Consider the following 21,233-nt stretch of genomic DNA (forward strand, 5'->3'; position numbering starts at 1 on the left):
ATTTATATGCTTTAGAATTTTGAGCATATCCTATAAAAGTACCTTTTATGCCTTTTGACCCCAATTTGGTTCTCTTTTGATCAGGAACTCGATAAAAGGTTAAACACCCCCACACTTTAAGATAATTTAATTAGGTTTCTTTCCTTTCCAAATTTCATAAGGAGAAACCTTTCTATGTCTTGATGGTATCCTATTATGGATATGACATGATGTCAATAATGCTTCACCCACAAATTGTAAGCCGATTTTGCATTTAGTAACATTGAATTAACTATATCCACTAAGGTACGGTTTTCCTTCGAGCTCATATTGGTCATGGGTTGAGAACGGGAATTGAACTCTATGAGATCAAATTTCCCGTTGTTCCTCAGTAGCTCAGTGGTAGAGCGGTCGGCTGTTAACTGACTGGTCGTAGGTTCGAATCCTACTTGGGGAGGTTTGGTTCATTCCGAATTCTTGAATTCGAAATGAAAGGGTTGGGTTCGCTTTGACCGTTAAAAGTAGGTAACCCGTTCCCCCTGTCTTTTGTTTGTCTCTATTGCATTCTATCTCATCGTATCCCGTTCGGTTCTGCGATATTTGAGAATCGCCGTCAATACCTCGGTGTAGGTTCGGGATACTCCCTTGTTCCACAGTCCGGGGCTATTTAAACTAACCAATTCAGAATTCTCCGATGTACTAGTATTAGCAATAGCAAGTGCATCTTTGATGCAGTCATCAATTCTCCCGAGAGTTTTCTTTCCGCCAAACCATTTTGTTGCAGAGTATATGGAGCGGAAGATTGATGCACAATACTATGTAATTCACAAAAGTGATCAAATTTATTAGAAGAAAAAAATATTCTTCACCTTGCAGTGATTCAGGGATCACCACTTATAGATCACGAAGTCTACTTACAAGAATTTGTAATTCATGAATTTGATCCATAACAGGCATAGTATCATTCATAATAAATTCGAAATATTTTATCATAATAAACTTATCTGTTCCTTGTCGTTTAGTATTGTACTTTTCTTCCAAAGATTTCCAAATCTCCAATGGTGATTGAATTAACATATGACCTCAACATGCAAAAGTATCTTCATCATATTTCTTCTTCAATTGAACAATCTCTTCTTCCTCTTTCAGTGTGGAATTTTTCAGCAGCATTGGCAATTGGTGTAGTCTTTGGGTCAATCACATATGCAAGATTGAGAACTAAAAGAAGAAACATCATTTTGTCCTTCCAACGATTGAAGTTCGTTCCATCTAAGCGATCTAACTTGACAAACTCTTGATTAATGACCTTGAACGTGGTGTTTTGATCTTGTGCCATCTTCAAGTACTATCTCTCTAAAATTGTTGGGTATATGGTATGAGAAGATGACAAAATCTTATATTTGTGTAGTGGTTTCAAGGCACGATTAGATCGCTTTCTTTAGAGAGATATTTGTCCCTACACTTAGTTGCTATAAGGTTGATGACAATATTCTCCCAAGATACAATGAAACCTAAGAATTTCTTAATTAGCAATAGTAAGAAATTCTCAACTCTCTTGAACAAAGAAAATCTCTTAATAGTTGATTAAAATGTACACTTAGTACTTATATTTCTGAAATAGTGGACAATGACTTATTTATACATATTGCACGTAGCAATTATGATTAGTTACGTATACAAATTGTTGTGTCTTTTCTATTGCCAATAGATACAATATTTTGAACATACACAATTCTTAAAGAGTTGTGTTCTTTTAGCCAATAGACACAATATTTTGAACATACACAATCCTTAAAAGGTTGTGTCCCTTCAACCAAATGGTACTAAACAGTTAGTAACTGTTTATTAATATTAATAATAATATTAATAATAATATCAATAATATTAATAATATTAATTAATCAAATTTGTAAATACCCTTCAGTGAGGTAGATAGGGACGGATATTACCTAAATCCGACCCCGTTCCATCCCTCTCAAAAATCCACCCGCTAAAAACCGAAGCGGGTAATTACCCACCCCAAGCAGATAGGAGTGAGGTGAGTACTCGCGGATTCGGGTGTATTGCCATCCCTAAATATAGGTACTATATGCTATGTGTATTAAACAAAAACATTGGAAATGAGGTCCAAAATATTGAAGACAATACTCATAATAAGAAAAAGCCGGCCTAGCCAATTATTTCCCATGTAGGACTTTGTCAATGTCACCCTTTAAACCATTAAACCTTAATTCACTATGTATGCTTCTTTTGAATATCAATTCTCTTCTTCGTCCTCATCATTACCTTTTCTTTTCCTTGTTTCTTCCTACCCCATTAGCCAAAAATCATTTCTGGCTTCAAGCACCGATGATCAATTAATTATGGGTCATAAAAGAAAACACTATTGCTTTCTCATGATCTTCACCATGTTGGCCTTTAATTTTGTGGCAACATTGGGTGACACATATGACCAAATTTTGATCAAGTTCAAAAGCTCCTTGTCCAATTCCGACATTGCTTTGAGTAATTGGGGCACGGAGCCAAATCTTTGTAAATGGAATGGTTTATTGTGTGACAAGAAAACACAATCATTTCATGGCTTGAGACTAGAGAATATGGGACTAAGTGGGAGAATTGATGTTGACACATTATTTGAGTTATCAAATTTGACAAGCTTCAGTGTCATAGGAAATAACTTTGAGGGTCCAATGCCTGAATTCAAGAAGATTGTGTGGTTAAGAGCTTTGTTTCTTTCTAATAACAAATTCTCTGGTGACATTGCTAATGATGCTTTTGAAGGTATGAAAAGATTGAAGAAGGTGTACTTGGAAGAGAATGAGTTCAGTGGTTATATTCCAAAGTCCATTGCTGAATTGCCTAAGCTTTTGGAATTGAACTTAAGTGGTAACAGTTTTGAAGGACAAATACCAGAGTTTCATCAAAAGAATCTCAGCTTTAATGTGTTTGATTTATCAAACAACCTATTGGAGGGTATCATACCGCAAAGCTTAAGCAACCAAGATCCAATCCGGTTTGCTGGTAAGTATAGCCTTCTTTTTTTCTTTAAGCAACCAAGATCTTACAATACTTGATTATAAATTTTTAAACTATAAAAAATTAAATTAAATTATGCAAATTAAACCTCCAATCCAAAATAATTAAACCTTTAAATTTTTTCTTTTCCTTGCAACACAGGCAACATAAATCTATGTGGAAAGCCTATGAACAAGAGCTGCAATGCCGATCCTAACGTGACCTTTGACTCCCCTTCTCCTCTTTCTCCAAATGCAAAGAACCGCCGCAATCTTATAATTGCTATCACGGTGGTGGCCGCGGTTGTGGTTGCTTCAATGCTAGTACTTCTTTTCATCTCCGGCCGCCGCCGACGGCCTACGAAATCAAGCAAGAGGCTAAAATCAACACCCCATAAGAATGACTCAGCCTACTATAGTGCACAATCATCAATTGATGTTAATAATAAGAAAGAAGAGAAGGGAGAGTTGAATTTTGTTGGGGAAGATAGAGAGAAAGCATTTGATTTGCAAGGGTTGCTTAGGGCTTCAGCTGAGGTACTTGGTAGTGGAAGTTTTGGTTGTACCTACAAAGCTATGGTTGTGAATAATAATAGTGGTAATGAAGAAGCAGTGGTTGTGAAAAGGTTTAGGCACATGAACAATGTTGGGAAACATGAGTTCTATGATCATATGAGAAGGCTTGGGAGTTTGTCACACCCTAATTTGCTCCCTCTTGTTGCATTCCACTATACAAGACAAGACAAGTTTTTGGTTTATGATTTTGGTCATAATCATAGCTTGGCTACTCATCTCCACGGTATATGTCTACTACTATTCTCTACTTTTTAATTTCTACAAAATAAAATGCAACTTTGATCTCTTATGTTTTGGAGTTTTAAAGTATTTAATTTTACTTTAGGAAATTGTTAAATGGTACAAAAGATTAATTTTTTCTTTTAATATTTAGCAGTAACTATGTGACTAAAACACAAAAAGGATAATTTTAGAAGAAAAATTAAAAGAGAAAATTTTTCATACCATCAGCAGTTGATAACATTAGAATGTCAAAGCACATGTTTAAAATAATAAATATTAATAAATTACATATAAATTTAGAGTTTAATAACGATGCATTCACAACATAAATTATTTTATTGTTATTTAATTAAAGTGAATTTTATGGTACCTATAATTTGGTATCTAACTTTTACCTAACTTACTTTTTATGGAAACTTTTAAATATTTAATAATTATTTACTTTTATACTTTTAAATTAAATATTAATTTTTAACCCTTTTTAGTAAGTTAGACAAACACTTTTAAGCAGCATAGCAATCACCTTTAATTAATTATATCTATTTGTTTAAGTAATTATTCATGTAATAAATTTAAAAAATAATTATTTTTATGTAATTAGTATAAAATTATTTTATATTAACAATACATTAAAATTAAATTCATAAACTTATATAAAATAATTTCACGCGAAATAGTTACATTGGTTGCCCTGAAGTCACAATCACATGTAATTATGTAACCATGTAACCATAATTAGTTCCAACAATTTTGAAGAACTAAGTTTATTTGACTAATAATTAAAGTTTAATTTAGACACATAGAGCTAATCGGTTGAAAATGATGGATGGAAAATCAGGTAGGAAAAATGGATGCATGCTAAAGTGGCCAACTCGTTTAAAGATCATAAAAGGAGTGGCAAGGGGACTTGCATATCTCTACACACAATTTCCAAACCAAAAAGTCCCCCATGGCCATCTCAAATCCTCCAACGTCATCCTCGACGCGGCGTTCCAGCCGCGTCTAACGGAGTATGGCCTTGTTCCGGTGATGAACAAGAGCCATGCTCAGAAATTCATGGCAGCATATAAGTCTCCTGAGTCATCCGACCGGACAACCGAGAAGACGGACGTGTGGTGTCTTGGCATCTTGATTCTAGAAGTGCTGACGGGGAAGTTCCCGGCGAACTATTTAAGGCATGGAGGGAAGGGTGAGAATAATGCTGACCTGGCAAGTTGGGTGAACACGGTGGTGAGGGAAGAGTGGAGTGGAGAAGTGTTTGATGAGGGCATAATGGGAATAAAAAATGGTGAGAGTGAGATGTTGAAGCTTTTGAGAATTGGGATGTGTTGTTGTGAGTGGGATTTGGAGAGTAGGTGGGATTTGAAGGAGGCTTTGGCAAAGATTGAAGAGGTGAAGGAGATTGGGGATAATAATGATTGTGAAGATGATAATAATAATATTAATAGTTCAAATTCTTATTCTTATGTTAGTGAAGGAGATTTGCATTCTAGGGCTACTACTTTCACTCATGACGATTTCTCTTTCTCAATTATTGCTGCTACTTGATGTTCATGCTCAATAATTCTTGCATATATACCAATACTACAATAATCAATTGTCATCTATTATTAAAGGGTGAATTATTGCAATTTATTCTTCCTACTTTATAATTCCTCTTTTTGTTTTATATTTTTTCTCCGGAAGAATTAAAAAATAATCAACAAAAAATGTTGAAAATGATTTGGTGTCAAATTTGAGTATGAAATATCTAGTAATTTTTTTTGTTTGTTTTCAAACAAACCCTCCCCCAAACAGTAATCTAATAATTTAAAGTTATACATATATAATTTTATACATGTAACATCTATAATTATATATTTATTATATATAATATTATTTAATTATTCTAATAGTGATTAAAAAATATAAAATAAGATAACTTTAAAATGTTTTGAGTTAATTTTCTATTATCTTTCATTTTTTTAACCATAAACTGAAATCAAACTCCTTAAAACGAAAGAATTCGGATATAATTAGTTATTTTTTGTGTTTTCACTCTAACCAAATTTGAAATGTTCATTATTCTTGGATCTTTATTTTATTTTATTGGTGATTTTTCACTTGTTATTAAAAAATAAAAAAGTGCCATTCTATTACAACAAGGGAGAAAGTCAAAGCCAACCCGTGAAGTTTGGTTATTCTCATATAAAGAGATAAACATAGAGCAAAATGTTTGTGGTTATTAAGTTCGTAAAGAGCTCAAATTCTTAAGCAAGCTAAAATCAACACAAAAATGGTTGTTATTATTGTTAATTCAACAAAAAGTAAGATTGGTTATTTTCTATCATGTTTGTCATTCAAACACCAAAAGTCAAAAGAACAAAAAGAAAAGTTTACAACTCAAACAAATACTTCAAAGTCATATAGAAAATTCAAAAGAAAAAGCATGCTACCTTATCTTGCATTGTTCTTTAACAAGAATAGTTTCCATTGTCACAGAGAGTCATGGGCTTTAAATTCGTTAGAAGTTCTCCACAATAGGAATTTGATAAAGCAATACTTGAGAGTTAGAAGGATAGGGTAGTCTCCTTTGATTGCATTGTTTCGTTATTTTCCCTTCAAAGAAGACACGATCAAAAAGAAAGAAATCTTGTAAGGTTTTGAAAAGTGAACGTTTTTTGGAGGAAAGAAATTAAGGTACGTTTGAATTAATTTTTCTTATTTTAAAAGTATTTTCTTTATATAAAAATATATTATTATTTTAAAAGTAACTTTTAAAATCTTTTTGAATAGACAAATAATTAAAGAGTAATTTTAGAGAACAATATTATAATAGTTAATTTTAGCTAACATCAGACACCGTAAAGTTTTAGATATAATAGTAATGCTTTTAGGATTATACTATTTATACACTAAAATCAGCCACCAAAGTCAGCTATGTTAGAATATAAATACACATTGAAAATAAATTAAATCACACATATATTTATACACAAATATATTCACATATATTTATATACAAATACATTGGTGGTGGCTGATACGAATAGCATTTTTGATACTGCTAATGTGAAAACAGGAATCTAAAGAGAGGAATGTGGTTGCAAAAGAATCATTGTGATAAGAAGGAGGGGGTGCATGGAGTAGTGGCAGTAGCAATAGATAATAGTAAGGGGAGCAGACATGCACTTCAATGGGCCACCGAACATCTCCTCACAAAATCTCAAACCGTAGTTCTTATTCATGTCAAGCTTAGGCCAACTTCTCTTTCTACATCACATTCTCTCTTGTCTCCAAGTGAGTATTCTCGTTTTAAAACATGCACATGATTCCCCTGCTCATAGTTTAATCACTTTGTTGATCACAAAAATAGGGATATTTGGCATTGGTGACGGCAAATCACCTTCTAAGGGCCTTGATGACCCCGGCAAAGAGATTTTTCATTCATATCATCTCTTCTGTGCACGCAAAGATGTAAGTAAACGGATAGAACTTATCTTATTTAGCATTTATTAATTATTATCGAACATTTCATATATGTTTGCACTTTTGTTATTGATTTATAGATACGTTGCAAGGACATACTCCTAGAAGATGTAGATGTAGCGAAAGCATTAACAGAATATGCTTCCCAAACAATAATAGAGCATTTGGTGTTAGGGTGTTCAAGCAAATCTACTTTCCTTAGGTAATGTTAAATTAATGTCCCTCCATGTTGGACTTGTAAGAATGATTTACTGAGGAAAGGTTTTAATTTGACAAGATTCAAGGTAGCAGATATTCCGGGATTAGTATCAAAAGGGGCACCAGATTTCTGTACAGTGTATGTGGTTTCAAAAGGAAAGATTCATTCAACACGATCAGCTTCTCGTCCTGCTCCTTCCCCTTCTCCTTTGCTTCCACACCTTACCCAATCCAATTCTAATTTAACCTCTGCTTCTGACCCACGTTTGCCTGCTAAAAGCCATGGAAGACGATCCTTTGATGCACCTCGTAGATCACAAGAAGTAACGGATACAATGAGGTTAGTGGCCTTCATTGGATAAAAAATGTTTTAGTATTGATGTATGATAGAGTAATAATTACGAAACAGTAATGCTAGGAGTCAGCACATTTTGTGATTTGTAGTCATCAATTAGTCATCATTAATATTTTTAATGATGTGAGATTACATACTCTTTTCTTAATGGTTAAATACTCGCTAGATTTTAATGAAATTGCTGGCTCGTGAAACTTTCTCATTACGAAATTGAAAGCAGGTCGCCATTAACTCGGAAATGTATGAATGACAAGTCATATGCAGAAATGTCATGGTCAGATACTGACATAACATTTGTGAGCTCAGAAAGGTCGAGTATAGACCGGATGATTCCTTCGTTATACCTCGGCTCCGATGCAGGAATGTCGAATCCTCGATTATCATATGGCTCTGATATCAACATTGATGGAAACTACAGCTTTGAATCTGTTCATCATCCTAGGATGTCTATGGATAGTCTTGCCGACTCTCCTGAATTCTCATATGTTTCACATGATACTGATGGGGTCTTATCTTCCTCACATGCCACGGTAAGCTAACAATTCATCAAATATTTCTACTATCTTTCATTTCCTTACGTGGACTACAATTTTATAGGATGATGTAGAGAATGAAATGAGGAGATTGAAGTTGGAGTTGAAGCAAACCATGGAAATGTACAGCACAGCATGTAAAGAAGCTCTCACAGCAAAACAGAAGGTATAGATTCACAAATTTTATGATAACTCTTAACAAAATAGATAAAAGAAAAGAGTGGGTTCTGATAATAAATTATCAGAAAAAATATTTTTTACCTTGAATGTTTCACAATTTATTCAAACTTTCACTTAATCATTTTATTATAAAAAGTAAAATGTTTAAAATTGAAACATTGAGAAATAAAGTACTTTTGTTTTTTTCTTATATATATGACAGGCTATAGAACTTCAACGTTGGAAATTAGAAGAAGAGAGGAAATTAGAGGAGGCAAAGCTGGGAGAAGAAACTGCATTAGCAATTGTAGAAATGGAGAAAGCTAAAGCAAAAGCAGCCATTGAAGCAGCTGAAGCACAAAAGAGGATTGCAGAACTAGAAGCACAAAAGAGACTTAATGCAGAAATGAAAGCAATCAAAGAAGCAGAAGCTAAGAAAAGAGCACTTGATGCTTTGGCACAAAATGACATCAGGTGTAGAAAGTACTCAATTGAGGAAATCGAAGCAGCAACAAATTTTTTTGCAACTTCCATGAAGATTGGAGAAGGCGGTTATGGTCCGGTCTTTAAATGCCTTCTTGATCATACACCTGTAGCAGTCAAGGTTCTGCGTCCTGATGCAGCACAAGGAAGGTCCCAGTTTCAAAGAGAGGTAAGGAAAAACAACATAAAGAAACAAGGTTGTTAGACATTGAATATCTACTAGAAAAATGTTAGAAGATCCTCAGAATCTATTGTTTTTGGCTATCAGTTAGTCACTGATTTTTAAAAATATAGGATAAAATACGTTGTTAGATTAATAGAGTAAAGAAATTGAATTGATGTTAAGTGATAACCAAAGATAATAAATTCTGATGGCCATATATCATTTCTCTGTCTAATATACTTTTCTTACTTTACATGTTTGAATGTACATAATAGGTTGAGGTACTGAGTTGCATCCGGCATCCTAACATGGTACTCCTCTTAGGAGCTTGTCCGGAATACGGATGCCTTGTTTACGAGTACATGGCGAATGGAAGCTTAGAAGATCGACTCTTTTGTAGAGGAGACACTCCTCCACTCCCTTGGCAAATCAGGTTTAAAATAGCAGCTGAAATCGGCACTGGCCTGTTATTCCTCCATCAAACAAAACCAGAGCCTCTTGTCCACAGAGATTTGAAGCCGGCTAATATCCTGCTTGACCGAAACTGTGTTGCCAAGATCAGCGACGTAGGTCTTGCTAGGCTAGTCCCGCCGTCGGTCGCTGACTCGGTCACACAATACCATATGACATCTGCTGCTGGAACTTTTTGCTACATAGACCCTGAGTACCAACAAACAGGAATGTTAGGTGTAAAATCTGACATATACTCCCTTGGGATCATTTTTTTGCAAATTTTGACGGCGAAACCACCAATGGGATTGGCTCATCAAGTTGAGAAAGCCATTGAGAAGGGAACACTTGCCAATGTGCTTGATCCTAAAGTGCCTGATTGGCCAATGGATGAGGCTTTGAGCCTCGCAAAAATTTCGATCAAATGCGCAGAGCTAAGGCGAAAAGACAGACCGGATCTCGGCAGGGAGGTCCTACCAATACTAAATAGTCTAAGGTCATTGGCTGAAAATGGTGTTCTACATTTCAATGGCTATGTCAGCCCATCCAACCAGAGCCAAATTTCTGTTCAGTTGGTATGTCCCTTTGCTGTTCTTTCAATTATACATATAGTTTTGGTCATGTTCTAATTCAAATATTATCTTCCATAACATACATATGTTAATTCAATACTTGCATAGCATAAGTTCACACTAATTAACATGAAAATGTTTCAGGATGGAGCTTCTTCTCCTTCACTTGCTTGTTCTGAGGAGAGCCCAACGAAGCCATCCATTTCAGACCCTTAATCACAAGTCAAAAATAAGTAATCCTTGAGCAAGATAGAAAATTTTGTTAAACACAACTGTGTTTTGGAGTATAGTGTAAATACATAAATGATTAGAATTCTTCATTCCTTGATCCCAGCATGTAATTTTTTGTTAAAAACTTGTAACTTTTGTTTTCTTATTTCATTTTAGATTTGTTAAAAAAAAAATTGGAAGAGTCATAGGCAAAGGACATCCTACATAAAATAAGTCTCTCTACAAACTACTCTATACAATTAAAACCTACAATAATCTTATTTTTCCTTCATTATATATTTTTTGTAAAAATGGTTACTTTCCACTAAAGAGAGTTATCATCAATGTCATTAATAATTAGTAAATTCACATAATTCTAGAGTGATCAATTCTAAAATAAATGCTGAATGCATAAGGATTGCCCTGAGATTAACCATCTAGCTTTATGATTCTTAATCGTGCCGTTGAAAACTTTGGACTATGTTATTTTAGAAATTAGCTTTAAAATCTGTGTAAAGAAAATAAAGTAACTTAAAATTTGGTGCATCTACAATACATTCAGCTTTAAATGATTAGAGTCCGTTAATGATCTCTTCTTAAATTTATTTTATCCCTCTGGGAAATATATTTTTTGAATTGGCGAAAAGAAAAGCTATTTTTTATTATGATAAATAATAATAATGGATTATCGTTTTCTTTCTCAAAAAATTGAAAAATGAATAAACTAGTTTTACTTGTTTCAGATAGGATATTGTAGTTAGAAACTAATTCATCTTTATATATGATATCACAAAAACATGGCATTTCCGGAACAGGTGAGAATTTTGTATGGTTCATCTTGCGTGGACTGGAATTTCTGTCCCTTTTAATCCAGATACAGGTGTTCTTTTAAGCCTGTTCAATTGTTCTAATGTAAAAACTCCAAGAGCCCTCGAGCTGTATGAAGTGTTAAAGGAGCTTGTGTAATTTACAATGATAACCATTGGGTACCGTTTCTCTAAAATTAAATCAACTACATAACCAATAGATGTCAAATTTGTCACACATGGTGGAGGGCTTCTCATCATTGTTGATAAGGAAGCATCCAACTGCACAATGAATAAATTCATATAATCAAATAGTAAGAGTCCCAAATAATCGAGTGAGAGGAATGCATATGATTATTAATGATAAATATGTGTTAATTGCAGGCAGTTTTTCTCCTTTTTTTTTTCACTTATTAATGATATATAGATAGATATCTAGTGGTTAATTAGGTAGCGGATTTTTCGTAAGTACATAACAGTATTGTACTATTGTTATTCATATTATTAAGCACTATAACCAAACCCAAAGGCAAGGACCAACCAAAAACAACGATGTTCAACCATATACATGGCTTAAGTACCCTATTATGCATTACAACTTAAGTAAATTTAAGCCTTGATGAGACAGGGAGTGGAACAGATTAAAAAGCAGCATATTAGGTTTTCTGCAAGTCATCGATGGAAGCAAAATTTAGGGTAAAGTATTTTTTTGTCCTAACGTTTGTGATTTTATTCAAAAATGCGACTAACATTTAATTTCATTCAATTTTGTCCCTAGCGAGTTTCAATTCACGTCAAAATTACCCAAGTGTTTTCAATTTTGTCCCTAACGCTTTAGATGAAGTTAATGTCTAGTAGTAATTTTGATACAAATCGAAAACGTTATGGACAAAATTAAATGAAATGGGTATTTTTGAAGAAGCTCACAAACACTAAAGACAAAAAGCATACTTTATTCAAAAATTTATTAAAAACTGTAGGGTTTCCTATGCAAATCCAGAAGATAACAGAGTTTAATGAAACGGTAATTTCACAACGTTCCGAGCTAACAAAAACAATACCTGATTGCAATCTTCACGGTGCAACAGCCCTATACAGCTCCCCCACTCGTCTATAATAGGAACAACTTTATCCTTAAAGAAACGCATGGCCACTTTCTCCAGCTTTATGGTACCATGTAGTGGCTGCGCCGCTTCAAATGGTACCATGAAATTCTCAACTGGTTCATCGGGTGAAACCTGAACCAAGATAATGTAATTAGACAACATGCAAGTTCTCCAAGTAGAACCTATCTTAACATACTACAAATTCAAATCAAACAGTCATAAATCTCAACAAAACTTTAACCACACACAGCTTCAGAAGCATGTTGAAAAAACTCAAGCATTTTAGTTCTTTAACATTACAGCACGGGGCCTTGTGCAGGAATGTTAATGATACAAATGATAAGTACCTCAGGAAGTAAGTAAGGACTAAATATAGATTTGGAAAATCCCAAGATAGCCTCAATGCGCGAAGCAACCTGAAGCACAAAAACATGGGCAGCTGTTAACATTAACTATTTGAGAGAAAATAATGGATGTCAATGAGAGTTAGCTTCTTCAGAAAAGGTTGCATTGTGATGACATTTGGGAACTGCATTACATGTGATCCACAGATCCAGGGCAATACTATATTTATGAAGGAGACATTTAAAAAACAATAAATTAAAATTAAAAATGAAGATATTCAAATCAAGCTAAGCATTTAAAAAATTTAATACCGCCATAAATTCAGGAAAATACTATTTACATACCATGCCTCCACGACTGGTCCATGATATGCCTTTCCATCTTGAAACAATATCAGAAAGAATTTTAGCAGCAATATCAACCTGACCAAAATAATGCAGAATCCATTACAAAGTTGCGGTTTATTAACTTCAAATGCCAGGTTCGCACCCCCTTTCTCTCGTTTTTTGAAACAGAAAAGGGTATACGTTAAGGTCCAAGTTAATAACCAGGTTCTTCTCTACATCATATGTAGCAACAACCAATTTCACAAAAATGAAGAAAATCAACAATCTGGAATAACATAATGTAAAATCATGTGGAATACCAACTCTAATTACTATCCAAATACTCTTGCATTATATAGTACCACTATACGCATTCGTGCTGCATGTCGATAGAATTGATTGGATATTATGGCAGAGTATCTGCCAGTATATTAGTAGAATAGTAGCATGTATTACAGCGGAATATTTGCTCATCCGAATCTGCAAGTTCTGTGGGATTGTGCATCTGTGATTATGTATTCAAATTCTGTAGGTTAGCATCTGAAATTAGTGTATATTTACTCTATATATATATCAGAATTCTCCAGCAGGAGGAGAACACGCAGTTTTACCTACATTGAAGTTCTAAAACTGTAGACAGCGGCTTCTTTACAAGTTTTACCCACAAAGATGTTGAGTGCTAGGTATACATATTCAAAGAACAAAGGTTCTCTACCAAGTTCTTTCTCTTTATATGACAACAAAGCACCTAATAATAAAAGACTTTTCCACCACAATGGCAATAATACTAGTGAAAGACATCGTAGTACCTGGCCAGCATTCAGTGCTGCTTCCATGAGAAGGTGATCAGCTTCTTCCTGTGCAACTGGCAAGATGATCCCTGCAGAATCTGGCCAAATCCGCTTATGCAAATTCTTAACTAGATCATAATCTCCTTGTAAAGCAAAAGCCCGCATCATGGAGAGGTATAGATGAGGTTTTGGCCTTAACTTGGCATTCCTACCAGCTTTCTTCAATATTTCTCCAAAAATACACAAAGCACCTAAAAGCACAATAGAAATACATTGGTATCACAAGTTGAGATTAGTTCTACCCCTTAATTTGAGAGACAAGGATAACTCATTAATTTCAGAAACATGAATTTGGTTACTATTTATCATCACTCCTCACAAATTCAAAATAACGTCAATTTATATTTTTAAGTCTTCCTGAAATTATCCTAGTTCTCTAACAAGAAAAGTAAGAAACTTGTAGTAAAATAACAACATACCCTTAACCGAGCCACATTTTAGTAAAGCATCAATTATTGCAGTGTAAGCAGTTCTGTCAATGTTTAATTCATGGCATGATTTCATTTCCAGCACTATTCTCAGAACTGAAGCAAGATCTTTTGCCTCTCCAAAACCCTGTATTTTACATAAAGAAACTGAGAAAGTTGCTGCTGGAGAACCATCCCAAACCAATAGAAAAATTTAAGATAGTGTTGTAACTATTTTTGTTCAAAATACATATTGGGAGTATGAGCAAAGAGACAATGTAAACTATGTGTGGAGCATAAATATCCATTGAATTAATATAATGGGCAGATAATGACATTCGTTAAAATAAATCTAGACAGTACAAACCAACTAAGTCTTTTCTAACTAGCTGAGAGAACAATATTAAATGGATCAAGCAATGCCATATTGTTCTAATAGTAAACCATGTCTATAGATAAACCATTTACCTTTAAAACTTTTTAATGATTTCCCCATAGTTTTCCGTCATCTCCTAACTGTAACTAACTAATTATTAGGCAACTCCATCTTATCTATCTCCTAACAAGTCTTTCCCTGCACATGACCAAACTACTGTAGATGAATTCCTAAAATATTTTTCACAACAAGAGCCAAAGGAATACAGGCCTGTCTAGCTGTCTCAATAATGGGGCCTTGGAGCTACCCCTTAGTTCACTACTGGTGAGTTAAGAATCCTCTAATCGGGAGTTACACACATTATAAAGTGAAAATCACTTTTGAAAGGACGAATTTATAGTTCTATACTACAGCAAAGTAATCAAACAAATAAATAAATGAGAAATCTAACCTTGAGCAATGTTGAATATGTAATGATGTCTGGAAACAGATCTTCATGAATGAATTTTTCTGAATTGCCCTAAAAATATAAAAAGGAGAAACTTCAAAAGGTTTCATATTTATCTACCATAGAAATACTGGACCTGAATTTCAAGTGCTTACCTTCATTTCCTCCAAAAACCGCATTGCAGTATCCATCTTTTCACTCTTGACACATGCTAAAATTAGTGTATTATATGTGAGCTTGTCAGGCCTTAATCCTTGATGTACTATTTCATTGAGCATATTTAGTGCAGTGTGAGGACAGCCAGAGTTTATATACCCCTAAATTTTGAAAATAAGAAGCAATTAAGATTAAAATTCTGTTATAACTAACATTTGCAATCCCTATAACTGCTAAACAATTATCACAATGAAACTTTCGCTCTTACAAGATCATGGTTCAGAGCAAAACCTTCATTAGTAAGTTATATACTGAGACTGGAAAACTGCCACCTTCACGGAACAAAAACCCATATCGTGCAAGGAGGCCATTGGCACGACGCAAGTCTCCTGCACTATAGCATCACAAGTAAAACATCACAATTCAACATGAAGTTTTAGTACAGCTAGACAAATGTATATATCCTAAAGATAGAAATTTCCCCAAACTAAATAAAACATAAAATGCAATGGCAAACTGCAGAAATTGATAATGTAGTTACTTAATAAACAATTCCAGCAGGTACTAAACCCAAATAGAATTGAATTAATACCACTGACAAGCTGTCCTGACCTAATGCTAAACTTATCATAAGTTGTGAAAATCAGTTTAACTATGTTAAATATAAGATCAAACAGTCTGACTCACCTGCTTGAATTAAGGCATTTAGCAAACCCAAAATCAATGGAGCCGACAACTCTGGACTTCCCAAGGCAGTACCATTTTCCACTGATTCAAGCAGCTGAAATGCTTCATCAATTTTTCGCGCCTCACCTAAACCCTAAGCCATAACATTTAACAGAAAGTTAAAGAAACGAAAATAACATAAAATTTTGGCCAATATCAGAGAAAATAGCAATAATCTCATGCTGGGCTCATTCTTAAAACAGTTTTTTTTTTACAAGTGAATATTAATTTCTGTAAGCTTGCAATGCGGTATTTAAAATTCTTTTGGCACTATATTTTCATTTAAAAAAATATATCTTATATAGTAAACAGAATTCTGCATGATAAAAATTAGAAAACAAGTACCACTTTTTGTTTGGTAGTATTTCATTTTATTAAAACAACAATCAACAATCATGTATCTCCTTTAACCTCATCCTAATCATCCTCTTAATTTCCAAACAAGAAAATTATTTAATGGTTTTTCTTTTTAAATGCTCTCAAGATATTAATGTCTTTAAATATTTATCTTGCTTTGAAATTAGGATAAATTTAGGAGAATGTTGAAGAATGTGCTCAATGATTCTCTTCCCTGAATGCACAAGATTAAAGTGGTACAGTAGATCCTCATTATATAGGGAGCTCTAATATCATGAAAGAGAAGAGCATCTAAGAAATGAAGATGCAGGTGCGAAGAATGCATTCAGAAAAGATGGTGTTACTGAACATGAGTGTGGATTATCAGAACTTAAATAACTAGATAATGGTTAGTTCCTAACTGCTATCAGACTAATTACGAAAGTGCTGGTCTAATCTAATCTAACAAACTGTATATGAGGCTAATAAATACTAACTCTATTCCATAATGTTAAACTTAAGATATTCTGAATTGACTATCACTCTAGAACTTCAATACAAAATATCATTTTTATACCATTTTTAGTTACTTAAATCAATTTTTGAAGAAAGTCTGGAATACTTGATCATTTTCTTATCTTTTTACATAACCTTGAAAGACTAGCATTCTGGAATGGAGGAAGTACATGATTACATGTCATTACTCTAATTAAACTAGCTTGTACTTTAGCACCTTCAAGCACATCATATAAATAAATTTGCTCATCATCATAGCAGAACGAAAGAAAGAAATTTTGGAGCAAAGAATAATTTAAAAGTTTGAACACCTTCAAAAGTGTAGCATAGGTGACATTGTCCACACCACAACCCTTTGGCTTCTTCATCTCATCGAATATCCTAAGCGCAGAATCTATGTCACCGCAATGAACACAAGCTTCAATCACGGCATTCATCACTATCGTGTTCAGCTTCCCTAAATCCCTCTTTGCAACTTCAATCTCATCCAAAATCTAAAACCAAAGTAAATAACAACAATAGAATTCAACGCCAAATGCGTAAAACAATTTTACACTATCAACCAATAAAAAATTTCTAACAAAAAGTGTTAAATCATGCTAAGTAACTACCAATATAACAATTACCTACCGCGATTCTTCATCTTCCTAAATTCTTCTTGACACATTGCTTTAGAAATATTATAATTAAATTATCCTCATAAGAATGCTTACCTGGCGAAGCTGTCTTCGGCGAGTGAGTTCAACTACGCGAGAAGTGAGGCGCTTGAGAGTCGTTTTAGAAGGAGTGGAGGTCGTGGTTGCCGAACGACGTCGTGTTGGAGCAGAAGAAGAAGAAGAAGAAGAAGAAGAAGAAGAAGAAGAAAAGGAGAGAGGGATATAAGAGGATGATTGAGTTGGTGGGTTTGAGTGGAATAGTGAAGTAGTAAACGACGAAAGAGGCTGCGTCGTAAGCATTTTCGAGGGTAAATTGCGTCTTAAACGACAACACGCTATCCATTCGCCATGGAAATCTAAAACCACTGCTCTTCTTAGCTGCAATTTTTAATTTGGATTGTGCAAATTGCAAAATGTTCCAAACAGATAGATAGGGGTCAGCACTGCGTTACGGTCGTGTAAAAATATACTTGCTCTAAAGTTTGTATTAAGTTTTCATTTTATATTTAAATTCAAACATTTTAAAATATTTACAGAAAAATCCAAACGAAATGAAATTTAAGACTAACATTGAAACATTTCAAAGTATTAGATCTAAAATTTAAATGAAATAAAATTAAAGTTAAAATTGAAAATATTAGAAATATAAAATATATTTTTCCTTCTTTAAAAGAAAATAAAACAAAGATAATGTAATAAACTAATAATCAAATATTTGAGTATATTTATACTTGAATCTGTGACCTCTAGATGAGTATGGAAAGACGGTGTCATTTAAGCTAGGGGTGGCAACGGGACGGGTAGGGGCAGATTTTTGCTCTATCCGATCCCGCCCCGCCGTATAATGACCCGCATAGAACCCGCCCATCTTCTACCTGCGGGTAGTAAAACGTTGAACCCTAACCCGCAATTATGGGTACCCGTCCCGCCCATACCCTCCACTGTAATTATTAAAATCCAATAAATAAAATTAAATTTCAAAATTTACATAACCATCATCATATACATAACATAAATTAAAATAAAAATTTAAATATGATATAATATTATTAATCATTTATTAATTATTTTACATATATTATACATATTATATATATATCGGGACGGATATTAGGTAATACCCGTCCCTACCCCGCTCCGAGCGGGTAGAGGTGGGGTGGGTATCGCGGATTCGGGTGGTGTTATCATCTCTAATTTAAGCTATAGCTCGTTGACAAGATAGTTTAATTTAAATTTTATTATTGTTAAACAAAATATAGGAATTTTAATATCTTATCATTTACAACTCTAGATTAGGAGTTCTATATGAATTATCGTAAGAAGATTAAAAATTATATTTTTGAAAATAAAAATTGAGTTAATAGTCAAAAGCGTTCTTAAAAGATATTTTGATATCTATTTTCGTCCCCAAAAGAATAAATTAATCAAATTCATTCTCGAAAGATAATGAATCTGGTAGCGTTAGTCCTTCCGTCATCTCCTTCTATGGTAAAATTCCTTATGAGGCATTCTATTAAACATCTTATATGCATCATGCTTAACCAAACAGACCTTATCCTATGGTGAAATCCCAAGACTTCATGCAGAGAAGAGTTTCTTGTATATTCTTTGAGCATGGTGTGGCAAAGTACATCAAGCTTGTCGTGGTCGTCGATGGTGTCAAAGGAAAATGAGGTTTTGGAGATGCCGTCGAGCCCTGCAGAACAAGTGCTAGTGGTAGAAGCCGTTCTTGATGAAAATGGGAAGGAATTGGCGGAGCTCGGTGAGAGAGTTGCATAACTCTAGGAGTGCCGCGAAGAAACTATCTAGCCACCGACGATAGAAAGAGCAAATATCAGAATAAATGGCACGGAGTGCGGCACGATATCCGGGAAGGCATAATGGAATCTTGAGTGCTACAGTGATGATTGATAAAGGTCAGCAACATGGTGCTACGGTGGTTATGGAGTTTTAGGGAAGAACAACATCCATGGCTATTCAGGTAAGAGTTAGTGGTTATGCAGTTTCAGCACTGAGGAAGAAAATCAGCAAGGAAGAAAATGGCTAATGGGTGGGGTTTTTGGGGCTGGTGGGTTAGGTTTAAGCCTTTGTTGGGCTAGCCCACGAAAAGGCGAGGTCGTTTTATGTGTTAAAATGTAACTTAACATGTCACGTCAGTTTTTATTAACACCGTTAGTAAGGAAGATGATAGAAAGACTAACGCAACCAAGTCCGTTATCTTTCGGGGACGAATTTGATTAATTTATTCTTTCGAGGACAAACATAGAAATCAACGTATCTTTCAGAAACCATTTTGACTATTAACTCAATAAAAATTGGCTTAAACACTCCAAATCTACCTTATTTTTTAGCGTTTCATTTTCTTCTGACCAACCAGTAATTAAAGGTCATTACATATTTAATATCGAATGATTACCTACTTTAGTTGGTTGGTTAACTCATTTTGTTGACCGTGAAAAACAATGAATCTTCAATTAGCAAAAAAAAATCGACAAGAATTGATTCTTCAACTAAAATCTCCTTTTCTCTTTGAAGTCTGAACTCTCAACCTCTTCCTCCATCTTCTCATCAACTTCTTCTGCAATAGGCATTTTCGTTGTTGGAGCAATTTCTACAACTCCTGAATATGCAAAAGCTATTCCTCTCTAATAATAAGATCGCTAGCGAGCTTGCATTTCTTCTTCCCTTCCTTTCCTCCTTCTTTTCCTCTCTTCTTTCTTTCTGATTTTTTCACTTCTAGCGTTCAATCATCCGACTCTGGTTTGTTTTTTTTCGTTTGTTTTTTCTTTAATTTCAATAATCTCTCGTGCTGTGTTTTCTCCTTTTTTTTTGTTTGATTTTTTCCCTTTTATAGTATTATAGTTAAGGTTTGGGGGTGTCAAAAATTTTCGGGAGGCAAAATCCTCGCAGAGACCACCTTGAATGGGCCCAAATGGCGAAAAAAATTTTCTGCGAAGAAGGAGATGTGGGGACAAAATTCCCCCGAAGCAGGTGCGGGGATCCTTGTCCCCGCATTCTCTGCATTTCCCGAATATATTAAATTACTTAAATACCCTTAGTAGTTTATTATTTACTTTGGTTTTTTAGTCATTTCATCTTCTATATATATATTGAAAAGTTAAAAACCCTAATCCTTTTCCCACTCACTAGTGCCATGATGAATTCATATTTTACGATAATTTTTTGTTAGAATTGAGTGAATTTCATCATATAAACCTATACTTATTCCATCAAATAGCATGCTTTTGAGCTTTCCTCCTAAATTGTGCTTAATTATGAAAATATGCTCTTTTGTGCCTAATTTGACTTTTTTTATTTCATTTGCCTTCCATTCGATACCTTGATGTTGTTTGTGAGTGATTTCAGATGTATAAGGTAGGATGGTGAGAATGGAAGAAGAGCAGGCAAGGAGGAGGAAGCATGAAGAAACAAAGGAGAATTGCAAATTGATGTGTGCGTGCTCACAGCCACTTGTGCATACGCACAGGCAACGAATCAGAGCCAAGTGTGCGAGTGCACAGCATCTGACGCATTGTACAAGCATCCAACGCATCGCGGAGTGTGCGTGCGCACAACCCCTTGTGCGTACGCACAGGTACCCGCACATGCCTTCATTAAAAATGCACGTAACTCACGATTTGAGGGGATTGGAGGCCCATTTTCTGCTGCTAAAGGCTCATATTGGAAAGGGCAAACCTTGTGGAAACATAGTATATCATTAGGGTAGTTTTTAGAGTAGTAGTAGGAGGCTTTAGTTTAGTTTTTCTCTAAGTTTTCTCTCATCACCATTAGGATT

The 21,233-nt window shown here is 34.4% G+C and overlaps 2 protein-coding genes, 1 non-coding gene and 1 pseudogene across 3 annotated transcripts; 3 read left to right on the forward strand and 1 right to left on the reverse strand.

The window, feature by feature from the left end:
- Positions 1 to 364: 364 nt before the first annotated feature.
- Positions 365 to 436, forward strand: TRNAN-GUU (transfer RNA asparagine (anticodon GUU)). The gene has a single exon. It is a non-coding gene; the product is annotated as a tRNA-Asn (tRNA).
- Positions 437 to 2,342: 1,906 nt separating this feature from the next.
- LOC107648455 (pollen receptor-like kinase 2 pseudogene) lies at positions 2,343 to 5,339 on the forward strand (annotated as a pseudogene).
- A 1,529-nt stretch (positions 5,340 to 6,868) lies between these two features.
- On the forward strand, positions 6,869 to 10,493 carry LOC107647529 (U-box domain-containing protein 52). Its single transcript, XM_016351601.3, has 9 exons — positions 6,869 to 7,070; positions 7,147 to 7,247; positions 7,340 to 7,461; positions 7,537 to 7,797; positions 8,033 to 8,342; positions 8,410 to 8,511; positions 8,728 to 9,156; positions 9,426 to 10,175; positions 10,317 to 10,493. The coding sequence occupies exons 1-9, from the start codon at positions 6,869 to 6,871 to the stop codon at positions 10,386 to 10,388; spliced, it is 2,349 nt and encodes a 782-aa protein (XP_016207087.1). The 3' UTR covers positions 10,389 to 10,493.
- A 640-nt stretch (positions 10,494 to 11,133) lies between these two features.
- On the reverse strand, positions 11,134 to 17,897 carry LOC107605168 (pentatricopeptide (PPR) repeat-containing protein / CBS domain-containing protein). The gene is made up of 12 exons (XM_016306946.3): positions 17,495 to 17,897; positions 17,093 to 17,275; positions 15,891 to 16,023; positions 15,495 to 15,592; positions 15,203 to 15,364; positions 15,051 to 15,119; positions 14,236 to 14,371; positions 13,775 to 14,007; positions 12,984 to 13,061; positions 12,642 to 12,710; positions 12,250 to 12,426; positions 11,134 to 11,470 (listed from the first exon to the last, which is right to left on the reverse strand). The coding sequence occupies exons 1-12, from the start codon at positions 17,735 to 17,737 to the stop codon at positions 11,216 to 11,218; spliced, it is 1,836 nt and encodes a 611-aa protein (XP_016162432.1). The 5' UTR covers positions 17,738 to 17,897; the 3' UTR covers positions 11,134 to 11,215.
- Between the last annotated feature and the right edge of the window lie 3,336 nt (positions 17,898 to 21,233).

This window comes from Arachis ipaensis, chromosome B6, assembly GCF_059453495.1.
Source record: "Arachis ipaensis isolate K30076 ecotype BB chromosome B6, ASM5945349v1, whole genome shotgun sequence".
NCBI classification, from domain to species: domain Eukaryota; kingdom Viridiplantae; phylum Streptophyta; class Magnoliopsida; order Fabales; family Fabaceae; genus Arachis; species Arachis ipaensis.

Coding starts and splice junctions, on each gene's coding strand:
- LOC107647529 (XM_016351601.3), top strand. CDS start 6,869: ATGTGGTTGCAAAAGAATCATTGTGATAAGAAGGAGGGGGTGCATGGA. Junction 7,248..7,339: donor TCTTCTGTGCACGCAAAGAT/GTAAGTAAACGG, acceptor ATTGATTTATAG/ATACGTTGCAAGGACATACT. Junction 8,512..8,727: donor CTCTCACAGCAAAACAGAAG/GTATAGATTCAC, acceptor TATATATGACAG/GCTATAGAACTTCAACGTTG.
- LOC107605168 (XM_016306946.3), bottom strand. CDS start 17,737: ATGCTTACGACGCAGCCTCTTTCGTCGTTTACTACTTCACTATTCCAC. Junction 17,276..17,494: donor GCCGAAGACAGCTTCGCCAG/GTAAGCATTCTT, acceptor CTTTGGTTTTAG/ATTTTGGATGAGATTGAAGT. Junction 14,372..15,050: donor CATATTCAACATTGCTCAAG/GTTAGATTTCTC, acceptor TGTAAAATACAG/GGTTTTGGAGAGGCAAAAGA.